Source organism: Pholis gunnellus, assembly GCF_910591455.1.
Source record: "Pholis gunnellus genome assembly, chromosome: 7".
Taxonomy (NCBI): domain Eukaryota; kingdom Metazoa; phylum Chordata; class Actinopteri; order Perciformes; family Pholidae; genus Pholis; species Pholis gunnellus.
Window position 1 is genome coordinate 22,098,416 of NC_136533.1, and position 18,247 is coordinate 22,116,662.

General features: G+C 43.8%; 1 protein-coding gene across 1 annotated transcript; it reads right to left on the reverse strand.

Annotated features, from left to right (window-relative positions):
• Window positions 1-6,264: 6,264 nt before the first annotated feature.
• Window positions 6,265-18,074, reverse strand: LOC306698586 (myosin heavy chain, fast skeletal muscle-like). Its single transcript, XM_079162958.1, has 41 exons — window positions 18,020-18,074; window positions 17,850-17,883; window positions 17,315-17,536; window positions 17,096-17,239; window positions 16,851-17,007; window positions 16,730-16,757; window positions 16,542-16,641; window positions 16,357-16,449; window positions 16,203-16,266; window positions 16,023-16,121; window positions 15,831-15,934; window positions 15,573-15,711; window positions 15,356-15,474; window positions 14,794-14,943; window positions 14,535-14,705; window positions 14,149-14,449; window positions 13,947-14,017; window positions 13,761-13,848; window positions 13,543-13,660; window positions 13,334-13,457; window positions 12,464-12,600; window positions 12,125-12,380; window positions 11,798-12,040; window positions 11,537-11,713; window positions 11,304-11,449; window positions 11,121-11,211; window positions 10,632-11,021; window positions 10,394-10,520; window positions 10,186-10,304; window positions 9,902-10,098; window positions 9,308-9,491; window positions 8,973-9,138; window positions 8,728-8,852; window positions 8,311-8,619; window positions 8,017-8,220; window positions 7,789-7,914; window positions 7,534-7,704; window positions 7,341-7,445; window positions 7,141-7,236; window positions 6,515-6,646; window positions 6,265-6,364 (listed from the first exon to the last, which is right to left on the reverse strand). Exons 3-41 carry the CDS (start codon window positions 17,519-17,521, stop codon window positions 6,344-6,346), a joined length of 5,799 nt encoding a protein of 1,932 aa, XP_079019084.1. The 5' UTR covers window positions 17,522-17,536; window positions 17,850-17,883; window positions 18,020-18,074; the 3' UTR covers window positions 6,265-6,343.
• Between the last annotated feature and the right edge of the window lie 173 nt (window positions 18,075-18,247).

The following is an 18,247-nucleotide window of genomic DNA, read 5'->3' on the forward strand; positions in this document are numbered from 1 at the left end:
TTTTTAATCAGACAGCGAATCAAGGTTGCCCCGCATCATGGAAAAAACCTCTGGGAAGTTAACTTCGTTTTCGTCAGGTTGTTTCCTTACCAGTGGCTGGCTAACACCTGCTGTGTGTGTGTGTGTGTGTGTGTTTGGGTCCGCCTGCTACACCATCCCATAACAGAACAGACTGACCAATTATGGACCCAGCCACATCAGCAGCATCTCCTGCTGCAGATCATCTGCAGAGGGCTATTTCCTACCAAGGCGCATAGGACATACTAGCCTCCCAGCATACTATCAGGTCCCAGGTAGTGGAGATCAGAAGCCTGATGCAGGACCTCACGCTGCGCCGCTCCCCTCCCCTGGAGCAGTTCCCTGAGGACTCATCCAGCACCCACGAGTCCTTTGTTCCCTCTCCTGCACCCTATGATGGAGTGTCCGGGGAGTGTAGAGGTTTCATGCTCCAGTGTGGATTTGTTTTTAAACAGCAACCCCACACATATGCCCCGGACAATGCAAGGGAAGTCTATACGGTAGGGTTGCTGCGCGGTAAGGCCTTGGTCTGGGTTGAGGCGTGGCTCAACAGACGCAGCTCAGACCGGGTTCCCTACCAGTACTTTTTAGAGGAATTCAAGAGGGTATTCGACCACCCGGTTTACACCAGGGACGTTGTTCAGCGCCTGCTCAATATTCGTCAGAGTTCCACCAGCGCAGCGGAGTACTCTGTGGATTTCCAGATTTTGGCCACGGAGTCCGGTTGGGACAAGGAGGCGCTTAAGGGGATATATCGCAACAGTCTTTCGGATTGTTTGAAGGATGAGCTCACGGTCCGGGAGGAGCCGGAGTCATTAGAGGAGCTCTTCACTCTCTCGATCAACATGGATAACTGTATCCGAGAACGCCGTCGGGAGAGGATCTACAGGCCTTCCAATCCTGTGCATCAGTTTGCTTCTGCCTCCAGCTCTCTCTTTCTCCCTCAGTCTCCGAGCCCGTTCCGAAGGTACAGCTCTGCGCGCTCCCGCTCTCCTACCACGGCACCTCCCCCTTTGGAGCCAGAGGAACCGATGCAGCTCGGGCGGACTCATCTCTCTCCTCCGGAGAGAGAGCAACTCATCCTCTCAGGAGGCTGTCTTCACTGTGGTGAGTCGGGACACCGCATAGCCGTTTGCTCTGTTCGGCCAAAAGAGAGAGCTCGCCGGTAAGAGTGGGGGTGCTGGTGAGCAATTCAAGGAGAATTCCCTATTCCAAGCCTTGATTACTGTTTCCTGTCACCCTGTGTTTATCATCTGGGCCCGTGCACCTGTCGGCACTCATTGATTCAGGGGCTGAAGAGAACTTTTTGGAAACTGCGTTTATTAAGAGTCAAGGGATCCCAGTGTAAGCGTTAGAGCGCGCTCAGCTGGTGAGCGCACTGGATGGCAGTTCACTGGTCGAGGTAACACACCAGACTCAGCCAATTTCCCTGCTCGTGTCCGGTAATTACAATCTGAAGACCCGGTTCTACGCGTTTCCTTCCCCTCAGACACCCCTGGTCCTGGGACTTCCCTGGCTCAAGGATCATAATCCACAGATCGATTGGGCTGGGGGTAGAATCACCAGCTGGAGTTCCGCCTGTCACTCCCGCTGCCTCAGATCTGCGGTCCCCCGTCAAGCTCTTCCCCCCCAGCAGACCTGACACTGGTCCTAGCCTCTCCGCTGTTTCCCGGGAATATATGGATTTAGGAGAGGCATTCTGCAAGGAGTGAGCCCTTTCACTTCCTCCTCATCGTCCCTATGACCGCGCTATCGACCTGCTCCCGGGCGTCCCACTTCCCACAAGCCGGCTATATAACCTCTCCTGGCCAGAACGCGAATCTATGGAGAAATCTATAACGGACTCTGTCGCCGCAGGATTCATACGTCCCTCATCTTCACCTGTGGGAGCGGGATTCTTTTTCGTCTCCAAGGACAAGAGCCTCCATCCCTGCATCGATTACAGAGGTTTGAATCAAATTACTATCAAGAATAAATATCCGTTGCCGCTTATCTCCTCTGTTTTCGAATCCTTAGCTGGTGCCAAGATATTCACTAAACTGGACCTCCGCAACGCGTATCATCTGGTCCGAATTCGCGAGGGGGACGAATGGAAGACGGCTTTTAACACTCCCTTGAGACACTTCGAATACCTGGTGATGCCGTTTGGATTAACTAATGCCCCTGCCATTTTTCAAGGCCTGGTGTCGTAGAATATTTTTATGTTAATCGGGAGAAGAGAGTGATATTCGCAAATCAAAATAATCCAAGTCTCCAAATCATTCAAAGTTGTCCTTTTCCATTTATTCTGCTCTTCTAATGTTTCTAAACCATTTCATGATACAAATATATATTTTTTACCATTACACTGGTTAATGACGTTCTCCGCGACTTCCTCAACCGTTTCGTGTTTGTGTATATTGACGACATTCTCATCTTCTCTCCGAATCCCCAGGAGCACACTAACCATGTCCGCCAGGTTCTGCAACTACTGTTGGAGAATCAGCTCTTCATTAAGGCTGAGAAGTGCGAATTCCACGTTACCTCTGTGCAGTTCCTGGGGTCAGGTGAGAAAGGACCCCGAGAAGGTTAAAGCAGTAACGGAATGGCCGGTACCCGTCTCACGAAAGAAGCTCCAGCATTTTCTGGGGTTCGCTAATTTCTACCGACGGTTCATCCGGGACTACAGCCAAACGGCAGAACCGCTGACACGACTCACCTCCTCCAAGGTGCTTTTTTCATGGACCCCAGAGGCCAAGAAGGCCTTTCGTATCCTCAAGGAGCGGTTCGCGAGACCCGCCAGTTTGTCGTCGAGGTGGACGCCTCGGATACCGGAGTCAGAGCCATACTATCCCAGTGGTCAGCTTCCGACTCTAAGCTCCATCCTTGCGCTTTCTTCTCCCGTAGACTTTCCCCGGCGGAGAGAAACTACGATGTAGGCAACCGAGAACTGTTGGCTGTCAAGTTAGCCTTGGAGGAGTGGAGGCACTGGCTGGAGGGATCGGTGCTCCCCTTTATCGTATGGACCGACCACCGGAATCTGGAATATATCCACATGGCTAGACGCCTCAATTCTCGCCAGGCCCGCTGGGCTTTGTTCTTCGCCCGTTTCAATTTCACCATCACCTACCGGCCGGGCCACAAGAACACCAAGCCGGACTCTCCCGTCAGTTTGCCCTGGAAGAGGGAGACTCTGCTCCCGACACCATCCTGCACGCCTCGTTTGTGCTCAGTGCTGTCAGTCACCTGGGAGATCGAGAGGGTGGTACGTGAGGCCTAGCAAACCCAATCTGACCCCGGAGGGGGACCCTGAATCGTCTGTTTGTTCCTCCGTCTGTCCGTTCCCGAGTCCTGCGGTGGGCCCACGACTCCTGTCTCTCTGGTCACCCCGGCATCCGCCGGACTATAGACTGGCTCCGCCGCACCTTTTGGTGGCCGTCCCTCGAGGCGGAGAACCTTACGTATGTGCGGGCCTGCACTATGTGCACCCGCAACAAGGCCTCGCACCGACCCCCCATGGGGTTACTACGACCACTTCCTGTTCCACAACGTCCGTGGTCCCACATTGCAGTGGATTTCGTAACTGGTTTCTCCCCATCAGACAGTAACACCGTCATTCTGACTGGTAGACCGGTTCTCGAAGGCGGCTCACTTCATTCCCCTGCCCAAGCTTCCATCGGCCCATGAGACCGCCGACCTACTAGTCCAACACGTCGTTAGGCTTCATGGCATTCCTGCGGACATAGTCTCGGACCATGGCCCGCAGTTCTCTTCCCAGTTATGGAAGGCATTCTGTCACACCCTTGGTGCCACTGCCAGCCTCTCTTCGGGATTCCACCCGCAAACTAACAGCCAGACAGAGAGGCTGAACCAGGAGCTCAAGGCCATCCTCAGGTGTGTGACCGCCACTAATCCCTCCTCTTGGAGCCATCACCTCCCGTGGGTTGAGTACGCCCACAATTCACACACGTCTACTGCCACCGGATTGTCTCCTTAGAGAGGCCTCGGGCTATCAGCCTCCCCTGTTCCCTAGCCAGGAGGTCGAGGTGGCAGTTTTGTCGGTCGAACACAATGCCCGTCATTGTAAACGGGTGTGGAGAGAGACTTGGGCTGCTCTGCTTCGCACAGCAGAGCAGAATAAGAGAGTGGCGGATCGGCGTCGTGTTCCAGCTCCGGCCTACCGTATCGGACAATCGGTTTGGCTTTCATCCAAGGACATCCCCCTACGCACCGAGTCTAGGAAGCTCTCTCCCAGATATATCGGTCCCTTCCCTATCATCTCCATCATTAACCCTGTCACGGTCAAACTGCAGTTACCTTGCTCCATGAGGATTCACCCGGTATTTCATGTCTCCCTCCTCAAGCCCGAACCCCCTCCACCCCCCTCGACTGTACACATCTACACGGTCAATCGTCTCCTGGATGTCCGCCGTCGAGGTAGGGGGTTTCAGTACCTGGTGGACTGGGAGGGTTATGGACCTGAGGAGCGTTTCTGGGTGCCGCGATCCCGGATCTTTGATCCGGGGCTCATACGCGATTACCACCGACGGAACCCCGGTAAGGCTCCCGTTGAGGGGGGTGTACTGTTAGGATTCCTGTCTGCTCCTAGTGTGTGCTCCTCTGTTTTTTCCCCCTGTCTGTTTTGTTATGGAGGGCCATGTGCTTATGTTTTGTTTTTGTGTCAGCCTACAGTTTTCACCCCCGTGTTCTGCCCACGACCACACCCCTCGCCTCAGCTGTGGCTCATTCCGATGATCGCCGCCGGCTGTCTTAAGAACCACGGCGTTTCTCCGACGCGTTGTCAGTCCGTCCGGTTACCAGTCTGGTTCGTTGCCACGTTCATCTGTCCATTGCTTCCGTGAAGATCTGTCCTTGTTTTTGCCTGTCCTCAGCGCTCCTGCCGCTCAGAGTCGATCCTCGGGAATCACCTGTGTGAGGAGGCGTTTCTGTGTAGTACAACAGTGTACACCAGTCAACGTCCAGTTTTCCAGTGTCGGACCTCGGGTATCCACACCGTCGTGCTTACCTGCCGCATCCGCGGCCTTGACTGTTTCTGTCCAGACCATTCCCAGGTGAGAGTTCAGTGGAGTTTCCCTCCCGAATCCGGAGGCTGTACTATCCAGCATCGGTTGAGCTTCCCTCCCGATTGTGTAAAAACAAAACTCATACAACAATTTTCTATTCCTACAACTTATTTCTTAATTGAAGAACACATGACATTTGTATCAATCTTAAGGGAGCTTAACATTACCACAGGCAGGAACTCAGGTCTTCAGTGGCACAAATGGTCGTGTCCTTGAGTTGCCTTTATACTGAATCAGATTTTTACGACACAGTGTAAGTTAAATATGGTATAGATACCGAATGTGGTAAGGCAGACAGCCCATAATAACCCATATGTTGTATGTCATCTGATGTTTCAGGTTTCAGTTTATATGGCCAGGTCTTGAGTTTTGCTTAATCATTACTTCAACAGAAGTTTATTTTAGGCTCTTGAACACCCTCTTCACTTTAAAGAAGGTAAACTAATTTTAAAATACATCAGTGCTTTGTTTTTCTAAACAGTTTTTTTTAGCATAATTTTTGAAAACTTTATTTCAAACTTCTAACTTTTAACTTTTTATATATTTTCAATTTACAGAATCTTATTGCGATCAACAATTTAAACAAAATAATATAAGTGAGTCATGGATGACTTAAGTAATATGTACATACATATATATATTTACTTTTTTCTTGATTTATTTTTTTTTAATTTTGAGTTTTTCAGTTTCATTTCAGTATGAGGCACCATAGCACGGAACAAGCACAGAAAGAATCCGACATGTGAAGACACTATTAATGCAGAAAAAGTGATAAATCAACTAAAAGCAAAGATTCTTGAAGCACTATCAGTTTGTCCACTTATTAGGATACTCATTTTTCTTATCTGACAGAAGAACACTGAGTGTGGAGGTTGATTATTCTCTAAAAGGTTGGAATGCACTCTGTTAAACATTCATAAGACACTCATTAAACTCCTCTCTTACACTTTACATTTTGTGGCTAGATGCGTTTTGATCAGGGCCGAAAGTGAGGGTGTTTCTGGGATGCCAGAGGTTATTGAACTGTCTCATTCAAAAGTATTGGCCTCCAAATATGGTTTCTCAGAGAAAATGTAAATTGAATGAAGCCAACTATTCATTCATGCTCTTGCAAAAATGTTCATGTTGGGATTACAGTGACCTGGAGGACACAATTAGATCAAAACAACACAGACAATGCAAGTCAAGCTCAAAAATAATTTTATTATGTTGTATTTCACATCATATTTTATGATTAGAAAAACAACCTCCACCAAAGCGCTTTATTCAGCTACCTCCTTTCCCTGTGAAAACCGAAAATAATTATTACATAAAGTGCATATGCGCCTATACACATTATACTTTTTCAGTCATGACTTAAGTGTTGTGTGATTGACATTGAAATATTTGGAATTCAATTTGATTACATTTTCATCAAGCTGAATGTTAGTTACCTTGCCAGAGTCACGGCTTTTTGCTCTCAGCTTGTTGACCTGGGACTCTGCAATGTCAGCACGCTCCTCAGCCTCCTCCAGCTCATGCTGGACCTTCCTGCACTTGGACAGATGAGAATTGGCCTGCTCCTCCTGGAAAATAAGAGACACAGTTTAAAGGTATGGAACACTTTTTAAATTTGAATGTATGACGGAAACATTGTTCATGATTGTGTACAATATGAATATGACATAACTGTTTACTTTGCCAAAATCAAATAAATTGTTCATAACTATATAGCTATGGTGCTTGATAACTGATTGTTTTTTTCCCCGATCATTCTCGTCAACATAATTAAATATAATGTTACAGTAAATAATATGTTTGCCTATTACGATGTCAGCTTTGCTTAATATTGCTTTTGAGTATCAGTTTGAGTTATTCTAAATTATATTTATATGAAATTGATTCTCCAACCTCTCCAGCACTTATTTTAGTATCAGACGACTTACATTTGGTAGATGATATTACATGAAAGAATGATAATGATAATGAAAATGAATGTTTTTGCTGTACTTTTACTTTCATGTACTTTATTTTTACTTTAAGAAATTGTCAGTATTGAAAATAAATATGTTATCCTTACCGCTTCCTCAGCCTGCCTCTTGTAGGCCTTCACCTTGAGTTGCAACTTGTCAACCAGACCCTGCAGCCTGGAGCCATTTTTCTTGTCCTCTTCAGTCTGTAATAGACAATGTAGATGTGCAAGTTCAAATGTTTTTAATGGTAAGTACAGTATATTGGATAATTTTGTCCTGTATATTTTAACTGTCAAAGTGACTGTACCTGATAGGTGAGCTCCTTCACTCTCCTCTCATATTTGCGGACACCCTTAACAGCATCTGCTCCACGTCTCTGCTCAGCCTCAACCTCTGTCTCCAGCTCACGCACCTTCAAAACAGAATAAGAAAAGAATTAAGTTTCCATATTGTTTCAATGTCTTGCTTCAGCTTTGTAAACCTTAACATGACTTTCTTACCCTAGACTCAAGTTTCTGGAGCTGCTTCTTGCCACCCTTCATGGCCAGGTTCTCAGCCTCATCCAGGCGGTGCTGCAGGTCCTTGACAGTGACCTCCAGGTTCTTCTTCATCCTCTCCAGGTGAGCACTAGTGTCCTGCTCCTTCTTCAGCTCTTCAGCCATCATAGCAGCCTAGAGGAGACAGCATAACATGTTATTAAGCAATATCTTTAAAAAACACATTGGAGTAAAGGTAAGAACAAAATGTAAACCTACATCAGTGATGGCCTTCTTGGCCTTCTCCTCTGCATTCCTTGCTTCCTGAACAGTGTCATCAACTTCACCCTGGACCTGGACCAGGTCAGACTCAAGCTTCTTCTTGGTGTTCATGAGGCTTGTGTTCTAAAAGATAAAATTATTTTCTCACTTAAGTGCCTGAATTTAGGTTATTGTAAATCTCATTAGACATTTGATTTATTGAAGAAATTAAAGGAGTTTGTTCACCTGAGAGTGCAGAAGTCCAACACGCTCACTGGCGTCCACCAGCTCCTGCTCTGCAATTTTGCGGCTTCTCTCTGTCTGCTCCAGAGCAGCTCTAAGTTCCTCAATTTCAGCAGTCATGAGACCATTCCTGCGTTCCACCATGGCAGCTTGTTCCTTGTAGTCTTCCTGGGCTCTAACAGCATCGTCAAGGTGCAGTAGTGCATCCTAGTGAATAAATATCATGAAAATATAATGAATGCCGAAATGTCCCTGTACTGACTGTAGACTGTGGAAGAACTCTGTGTCTTACAATACCTTAAGCTGTGCCTGCACATTCCTCAGCTGCTTCTGGGACTCAGCAGCCTGGCGATTGGCGTGGCTCAGCTGGACCTCCATCTCATTCAGGTCTCCCTCCATCTTCTTCTTGATCCTCAGGGCATCGTTCCTGCTCCTGATCTCAGAGTCCAGAGTGCTCTGCATGGAGTCAATCACTCTCTGGCTGTTCCTCTTTATCTGCTCCATCTCCTCATCTTTCTCTGCCAGCTTCCTGTCCACCTCACCCTTGATCTGGTTGAGCTCCAACTGGATACGCAGGATCTTAGACTCTTCGTGTTCCAGAGTTCCCTGACGATATCAAAGAATGAAATATTCATCTCTGCCTTCAATCCATTTATGCTTTTTTCTACTATTTGCTATTTTTTTCAGAAGATCTCTCCAGAAACAAATATGTACCTCAGCCTCTTCAAGAGCTGTCTGGATCTCAGACTTCTCTGTCTCCAACTGCTTCTTGGACTTCTCCAGCTCATGGATGCTCTTGCTAGTCTCACCAATCTGTTCAGTCAGATCTGAGATCTCCTCTGCAGATAGATACATTTATTTAATATGTTTAAGCCTGGAAGTGTAGAATATAAATACTGTATTCTAACACATACACATGTGTTGAATACAATGTCACTTTTACATTATTTAGAACTCACGTTGCAGGTTCTTGTTTTCACGCTTCATGGTTTCCAGGTGATCCAGAGCTTCCTCATAAGAGTTCTTCATCTTGAACAGCTCAGTGCTGAGAGAACGAGCCTCCTTCTGTGCTCCCTCAAGCTCTGCCTGACCCTCCTCATACTTCTGTTTCCACTCTGCCAACACCTGAATAGCACAATTACTACAGTTCAGTTGGTTATGTACCACTATAGAGACATATATATATATATATATATATATATATATATATATATATATATATATATATATATATATATATATATATATATGTTATTGTTTGTATGGCTTGGCCACACAAAGTAAACATTGTTACCTTGTCAAAGTTCCTCTGCTTCTTGTCAAGATTGGCTGCCAGACTGTTGGCCCTCTCCACATCAATCATGAGGTCCTCCACCTCACTCTGGAGCCTCTGTTTGGTTTTCTCAAGAGAAGCACACTTGGAATTCACTGCCTCAATCTGCTCCTCAGCCTCCTGAAGGCGCTGGGCTAGCTTTTTCCTGTTTGAAAAATGTAGAAAGGACTTGGAGCCTTAGTAACAACAATGTGCACCGTTAGTTCTTAGCTGAATCATTTTACATTAACAAATACTGTATCATGAGACAACTGTTTTTTTCGGAAAATTTCATTTACAAAGTTGGAGCTCGTATTATATTCGAGGATTAGATGTTCATGTCTTCACAAAGGCGGATCTTCTTTTTTAATGGAGCCTATCGCTGTAAGGCTGGTGTTATGCTCATACAGAGAGTGTTGCATTTTGGTGAGCATTTTTCAAAGACAAGGTGTTGGATAAGGTGTGAGGGGATCTTACATTTGGGCCATTATGATAATAACATGTCTTTAGGATCTAGATGAACATATGAAAGCAGAGCTAAATTTGACCACATTAATTGCATGAAATGTTACTCACTTGGATTCCTCAAGCTCCTCAGTGCGCTGAATAGCATCAGTCTCATACTTAGATCTCCACTGAGCCACCTCACTGTTGGCCTTGGACATTCCACGCTGCAGCTCAGCCTTGGCCTCCTGCTCCTCCTCAAACTGCTCCCTCAGCAGATCACAGTCATGGCGAGCTGATTGCAGTCCATGGGCAAGTGCATTCTTGGCCTGTTTATAAAAATGATTCATGAATTTACAACATTTCTAAATTCCAAAACGAACAAGACCAATTACACTTACTTAATGGTTTCTTACCTTAACCTCCTCTTCAATCTGTCTCTTCATTTCCTCAATCTGCTGTGTGAAGGCCTGTTTACCTCTGGTCAGCTGGGAGACAAGGGCTTCTTTCTCTTCAATTTGACGGCTGAACTCACCTTGTGTGAAAGATGTCATAGTACATTAATTAATCTTACATTTCTCAATAACATGCACAACAGATCATTCAATGATAACAGGTAGATACCATTTTCTGTCAAGAGACGTGCTTTCTGTGCACTTGTGTCATTGATCTGACGAACATGTTCATCATTCTTGGTTTTCAGTTCGCTATATTGGTCCTCAAGTGTACGGCACATCTTTTCAAGATTTCCCTAATGAGTGAAAGAGAGATGAGATCATTGATCAGATTTCATTCATAATATTACATGCTATATAATCGACATTAATTTGTGTAATAAAATAGCATGTAATGCATTGTGTACCTTTGCTTTAGCAACATTCTCCATGTTGCTGGAGAGGTCATCGATCTCCATCTTGTATTCACTCTTTTCCTTCTCAAGCTTCTGCTTAACACGCTGGAGGTTGTCAATCTGCTCTCCCAGCTCAGCAACGCTGTCAGCCTGCTTCTTGCGAAGAGCAGCAGCAGTGGATTCATGCTGCAGAGTGGACTCCTCGAGGTCTCGACGGAGCTTCTGGAACTCAGCCTCACGCTTCTTGTTCATCTCAATCTGAGCAGAGGTGGCACCACCAGCCTCCTCCAGCCTCTCACTGATCTCCTCAAGTTCCCTGGAGAGGTCAGCTCTCTGCTTCTCCACCTTGGCACGAGCAGCACGCTCAGCCTCAATCTCTTCCTCCAGTTCCTCAATGCGGGCCTGTTGAATGTAGGTGTAATGTCTTTCAGTAAACTTTCACTTTTGATACAAACATTAGGAAATGGGTGCAGTAATGTTTTCTGGAACAAAATATGTCACCTGAAGCTCCTTGATCTTCTTCTGAAGCTGAGCACCCATTGACTGCTCATCTTCAATCTTGCTAAGGAGTTGACTGGTTTCAAACTCCTTCCTGTGAAAATTATAGATAAAATACATATAGTTCATGCAGTTGACATTTATTTTCTAAAGATTGGTTGTTGTGCAATTTCTAAAAACTTTTACTTTTTAATTTTCTCATCAGACTGCTGCTTGTCATTCTCAAGATCCATAACGGATTCCTGGGACAGTTTCAGATCACCCTCGAGCTTCCTCTTGGCTCTCTCAAGGTCCATACGCAGCTTCTTCTCTTGCTCCAGAGAACCCTCAAGCTGAACAAATAATATTTGTTCACATTTTTAATCATCATTTTTAAGAACAATCTTGCTTCTTCAATCAGAGTGTATTTGTAAACTTACATCATCCACTTGCTGCTCAAGCTTGGTCTTGGCCTTGGTCAGAGTGTTGACTTTGTCTTCCTCAGCCTGCAGGTCATCAAGAGTCTGCTGATGAGCTTCCTGAAGGGCTTTCTTTTCCTTGGTCAACTTAGCAAGACTCTCATCCTGAGAGGCCATCTCCTCGGTCAGGTTCTTGACCTAAGTGTGCAAGAAAGATCTCGTCAATAAGCGCTAATCATTATCATCTTACTTGATATGATGGTCAGATTATTATTTACAAACCTTGTTCTCAGTGGCATGTTTCTCCTTCTCCACTTTGGCCAAGGTAAGCTCCAGGTCATCAATATCCTTCTTGAGCTCAGAGCATTCATCCTCCAGCTTTCTCTTTTTGGCAGTGAGCTCAGCATTGATTTCCTCTTCATCCTCCAGTCTCTCACTTATCTCTTTGAATTTGGCCTCCATCTGAATCTTGCTCTTGATAAGACCCTCACATCTCTCCTCAGCATCTGAGAGATTCTCTCCTTCCTAATCAATTTAATGCAAATAGACGTCAGCACACCAACAATGAACAACATGAAAAAGCACAACTGTCTGTTGATGTGTACTCACAGATGCTATTTGCAGCTGCAGATCATTTTTCTCCTGCACAATGGAAACCATCTTCTCCTCCAGCTCCTTCTTCTTGGCCAGTGCAGTAGCCAAGTCAGTTTTCATTTTTTCATAGTTATCCTTCATGTTTGCCAGCTCCTTCTCAGTTTCAGCAGACTTCAGCATAGGCTTGATCTTGTAGTACACCTTCATCCATGGCCAGTGTTTGACATTCATGAATGAGCGGATATTGTACTGGATGGAATAGATGGCTTCCCTGCAGACAAGAAGTAGCTGTTATGGACAATGTTGTTTGTGATTTTTCATACCATCATTCAGAATGAGTTATTTTCAACATGCCTCCTCTCAGTCATCTTCACAAACTCCTTTCTCATGACGTAACCACGGGCCAAAGCTTGAGTCATTGTGACCAGTGATGCCAGTTTTTCATCTCTCATCTCCTCAAGGGTACCCAACAGACCGGCTTTGAAGAACACCTAAACAAACAAAAATAAATTACAGGTAGGATGAACTGAGGAAGTGAATACTTCACATCATCTAAAACTCAGCATGGCCTATCTGCAACGACCACTTCTGTAATGGTTGATTGAATAAATACAACAACTATTGCTTCCTTTTTAGACCTAACCTGTGTCGGAAGTATTTTTTACTCACACGTTCATATGCTGTCATTTTTATCTATGCAGCTGTCCCAGAATCGCGGCTAAAAAATGTGTTAGCTGCTGTCATCTGCTAACAGCTAACAACGATCAAATTGTCCTCCTGCTGACATGAGAAGACACGCTCTGCCTGAGTCCACGCTCAATTGAGTTTTTCATTTATGAAGATGACTGCGGTTTACTGCAGTGATCACATTATTGTTCTCAGGAGAACAGGACGCCTTTAGTCTCTATCCCTTTTCGTATATGATCGTTGCTGTAATGTTTGATTGAAGAGTCCAAACTGAAGCAATTTTTGATCACTTGTGGCCACTACCGGCAGGTTAATAGTAGTGAGGAGTAACCACTGGAACCATGAAATGTCCTTGAGCATACAGTCATAAATTAGCATGAAAAAAACCATTAGGGTGATGGGTCCAGCAGAATGCGAGATTAGTCATAGACAGAAAGTCAAAAAGATGCAAACAACAATCATACTACATACTGGACTAAACAACTTAACCTCATTGGTAATTATTCTTCGGTTAAATAAGGAAAGGAAAGTGCTTACCTTGGTGTGTCCAAATTTGTACTCGTCTTGTGGGACATCAATTGACCCAAGCAGCTTCTCTGAAGCCTTCTTGTTGTCAATGAACTGGCCGTCGGGGATGACACTGGCATTCAGCACCTTGTACCTTTCATGAGAGAGTTAATGGTCATTTTGTGACCTTTTTATTTCAATAGTCCACATTAACATTCTATGAAAATATCCATTGATACCTCTGCTTGAAGTCAGCATAGATAATTCTGCTGGGGAAACCTTTCCTGCAGATTCTGATACCCTCCAGCACACCGTTACACCTGAGCTGGTGGATGACCAGGAAGTTCTCCATCAATCCTGTTAAAAAAGACATTTTTTAGTCTTTAGAATTATGTGAACCATACCAAAAAAATCAAACCACTCCTCAAAGACTCGTGAGATTATATGCTCTATGTACCTGGAGTCTTTGACTCATTGGGAATCAGGCAGCGCACAAAGTGAGGATGGGTGCTCCTCAAGTTAGTCATCAGCTTGCCCAAGTTCTCCTGTAGATCCAAAGTGGTGACTTATCATTGCATGTTACAGTTGTGATTTTGAGTATAAGCTAAGATACATAAGATACGTTTGCAATGTTAAACCTTACCCTAAACTGTGAAGACACAGTCTGCATAGAACCACCCTTCTTCTTGCCTCCCTTCTTGCTGCCACCAACCTCTGTTGATAATTTTAAGTAGACATGTTTTTTTAGAACGGCATAAAATTGACTTGAACACATGTTACAGTTCAAAATATACAGCATCTATAACATTAAAATGTGTTTTAGTTTACTGTAGCTACTATCATACCCTCAACAACAACTGGATACAGAACAGGCAGCAGTTTCACAGAGGATTTCTGGTACAGCTGAACGACAGACTCATTCAGTGGATCCTTGTTCTTGTCCAGCCAGCCAGCGATATTGTAGTCCACGGTACCAGCATAGTGCACCAGGGAGAAGTGGGCCTCAGCCTTGCCTTTGGCGGGCTTTGGCTTCTCAAATGCTTTGGTTTTGCCAAGATGCTGGTCATACAGCTTGTTCTTGAAGGATGTGTCTGATGCCTTGGGGAACATGCACTCCTCTTCAAGGATGGAGAAGATGCCCATGGGCTTGAAAAAAGTGGGAAGAAGTTTGTCATTAAGTTATACATTAAGTCAAATTAAGGAAAATTATATCACAAAATGATTTGATTACCTTTTCAATCAGCTCGATGCAGGCAGCCAAGTCCATGCCAAAGTCAATGAACTCCCAGATAATACCCTCCTTCTTGTACTCCTCTTGCTCCAGGACAAACATGGTGTGGTTGAAGAACTGTTGCAGTTTCTCATTGGTGAAGTTGATGCACAGCTGCTCCAATGTGTTGAACTGAAAGGAAACATAACCTCTTTCTGTTAATAAGAATGATTATGTCATTAAAAGTATTGGCTGCTGAATTTTTGGAATTTAAGCTTACATCAAAGATTTCAAACCCAGCGATATCCAGGACACCAATGTAGTACTGCCTTGCTTGTTTAGTGTCCAACATCTGGTTGATACGGATGACCATCCACAAGAACATCTTCTCATAGATAGACTTGGCCAGGGCAGGCACTGAATTACCCACCTGTATGAAATAACGATGTGATTTGATAAATTAACCGTTTTGTAAAATAATAGATTATTGGTGTTTTTATAATCATTCTTATGAGATAAATGACACAAAATAATCCGAAATGAAAAAAATGCATCTAAGATTCAATTCAATTCATTTTTTTATAGCCTACAATCACAAATTTGCCTCGGAAGGCTTAACAATTTCTACACATATGACATCCTCTGTAGGGACCCTCACATTGATACAGGACCCCCCTCCCTAGATTCAGCATGCAATAGATAAAACTTTAAGTGGTAACATTGAACACTTACATGGCTTTTATTGTATCGAGTGAACCCTGTAATACATTATTTTGGTAGAACTAATATAACTAATCTTTTTTCAAATAGTAGGATATTGAATATTGATAATTCATGTTTACCTGAGGTACAGTCTGTCCCTTGGTGACATACTCATTTCCAACCTTCACTCTGGGATAGCATATAGCTTTCAGCATGTCAGCGGAGTTCAGACCCAGCAAGTAAGCAACCTTGTCAGCCTCTGAAAATAATTCAGTGATTTCCATCATGATATGAACAGAAACCAGTGTGAATAAGAACTCTATATGATCTTAATACAGTTTTTCCCAAGCTACTCACCCTCTGTGCCATCAGGCTCAGCCTGCTCCTCACGCTGCTTCTGCTTGAACTTCATGTTACCATGGTGGACCACAGCACAAGTCATCTTGTAGATGCTCAGCTTCTCTTCATTTGTGAAGCCCAGGATATCAATAGCATTCTGAATTCAAAAGATGTGTCCACACAAAACATAATCACTTTAGAAAATGCACTTAAAAGAGCAGTTTTGCATGTATTACACAAAATATATTTCAGTAGTTTGAAGTGAAAATCACTCACATCAGTGGCTTCCAGCTCAGCTTTGTCATCAATGCTGGCTACAGCGATCTGACCCATACTGCACATGGGGAAGTCGTAGGGGTTGGTTGTTATGAGTCCCAAATCTGGTGATTAAAAAAGGTTGAAAATGTAAATACTATAGTTTCATTTGAAAACAGTAGGTGAAATGTTGCAACATCTCAATCTGTTTACCAAGCAGCTCAGGTTTGTGGCCGGTCATCAGCTGGAAGAAGATGTGGTAGCCTCTTTCAGCAGGAAGCTGGTATGTCACTCTAGACTTCTCCAGCAGATCTACAAATATTGTTTATAAGTCACAGCTAGGCCAATTTTCAATTTGAGTCATTTGTATGTACAAGGAGTATTATTACTTACATGTCTCAATATCAGCACTAGCCAGTTTGCCAGTTGTGCCGAAATGGATTCTGATGAATTTACCCTGTTTGGAACAAAGAGATGTTTAATATCCCTCTACATGGACAATCAGTAACAAGGCCTCTCACATGTGTAGAAATTGTTTCATACTTACAAAACGAGAGGAGTTGTCATTCCTCACAGTTTTGGCGTTACCGTAGGCCTCCAGCAGGGGATTGGCTGCAATAATCTGATCCTCCAGTGACCCCTATAATCCAGTATTAGAAGCGATATCAGAAAATGACTTTGGAAAATGTTCCATTGGTAAAGAATTCTGAATTGTAATCATCAGGGACATACCTTTGTTGTGTCCCTCTTCTTTTCTCCACCAACTGAGATTGTTGCAAAGTACTGGATGACACGCTTGGTGTTCACAGTCTTTCCAGCACCAGATTCTCCACTAGGCATAGACACAGACTTATAAGAATTTGATCAAGATATTTGACTACCTTCAACAGAGTCAACAATTGTAAATAAACCAAACTTACGTGATCAAGACAGACTGGTTCTCCCTATCTGTTAAAGAAGAAACAAAAGAATGAACTATGTTTCCCTGCAACAGAAACCTCATATAATGATATATTCTACATTGTTATGGTAATGACTTACCAGTTGACATGAACTGATAAGCGTTGTCAGAGACAGAGAAGATGTGGGGTGGAGCCTCCATACGCTTCTTGCCTCTATAGGCAGCTACACATTCAGAATCGTACACTGGGAGCCACTTGTAGGGGTTCACAGTGGCACAGAACAGTCCAGAGTAGGTCTGAAAGTTATCATAAGAGATTTAACAGTTAACATTATGTTTCAGTCATTTTCAATAGTTCTCGTTCTCCTTTGATAGATTGTCTTACGTAGATCATCCATGCTGCATAACGCTCTTTGAGGTTATACAGCACAGAGGCTTCATTGAGATGGGTCATCATGGCCATGTCCTCAATCTTGTCGTACTTGGGAGGATTCATTGGATAGACGTCACCTTCTTTAACTGTCTTCTCCTGAAATATGACATTTGTCACAATGAGAACTGATCATACTGAATTCCCAGTTGGCTCTGACTTTGTGATACCTACCTCCGAAGTGGTCAGGACTTTGACGGTGACTTTGTCACCATCTTTCTTGAGGATTGTTCCCTTCAAGTACAGCTCCTTGACATCGGCCACGTAGCAGGCACTCTTGGCATCAAATGGTGAGCTTTGAGCCTCAATTCTCTCCCTCTCTGTCTTACGTAGGTAAATGGCAGCTTTGCCATACGTGGCCATCTCCGCGTCGGTACTCATGGTGGCGGCTTATGTCTGTTAGATAATTACAAAGGAACTGCAATCTTAGACTAATATTTTAATTCCATGTAATTTACAACACTTGAACTTTAAATACATAAACAAATCCACATTGAAACCATGTATGTGTATAGTTACAGGTGGGCTTCAACTTCACAACTTTGCTTCCAACTTAAGTGTTATTCAGACTTCGTTGTTACAGAGAATACATTTAAACATGTTGAGTTTTGTCAAAATGTTTGGATGAAAAACCGAATCTGAATCATAAACATTTTGCCTATGTATTAAACGCTTAAAGATAAATTAATCATTTAATAGTCATCCTTACCTTACCCCCTCTCTCTCAATATTATTCACCAATCCTGTTCAAAACAGTTTTTGTTGTTAGAGTAGGTATAAAAACAAAATTCATGAAACAATTGATTTTATTCCTACAACTTATTTCTTAAATGAAGAACACATTCAAATTGTCTCAATCTGAAGATAGCTTAACATTACCACAGGCAGGAACTCAGGTCTTCAGTGGCACAAATGGTCGTGTCCTTGAGTTGCCTTTATACTGAATCAGATTTTGATGACACAGTGAAAGTTAAATATGGTATACACACCGAATGTGGTAAGGCAGATAGCCCATAATAAAACACATGTTGTAATTTTATCATCTGATGTTTCAGGTTTCACTTTATATGGCCTTGATATAAGGTCTTGATTTTTGCTTAACCATTA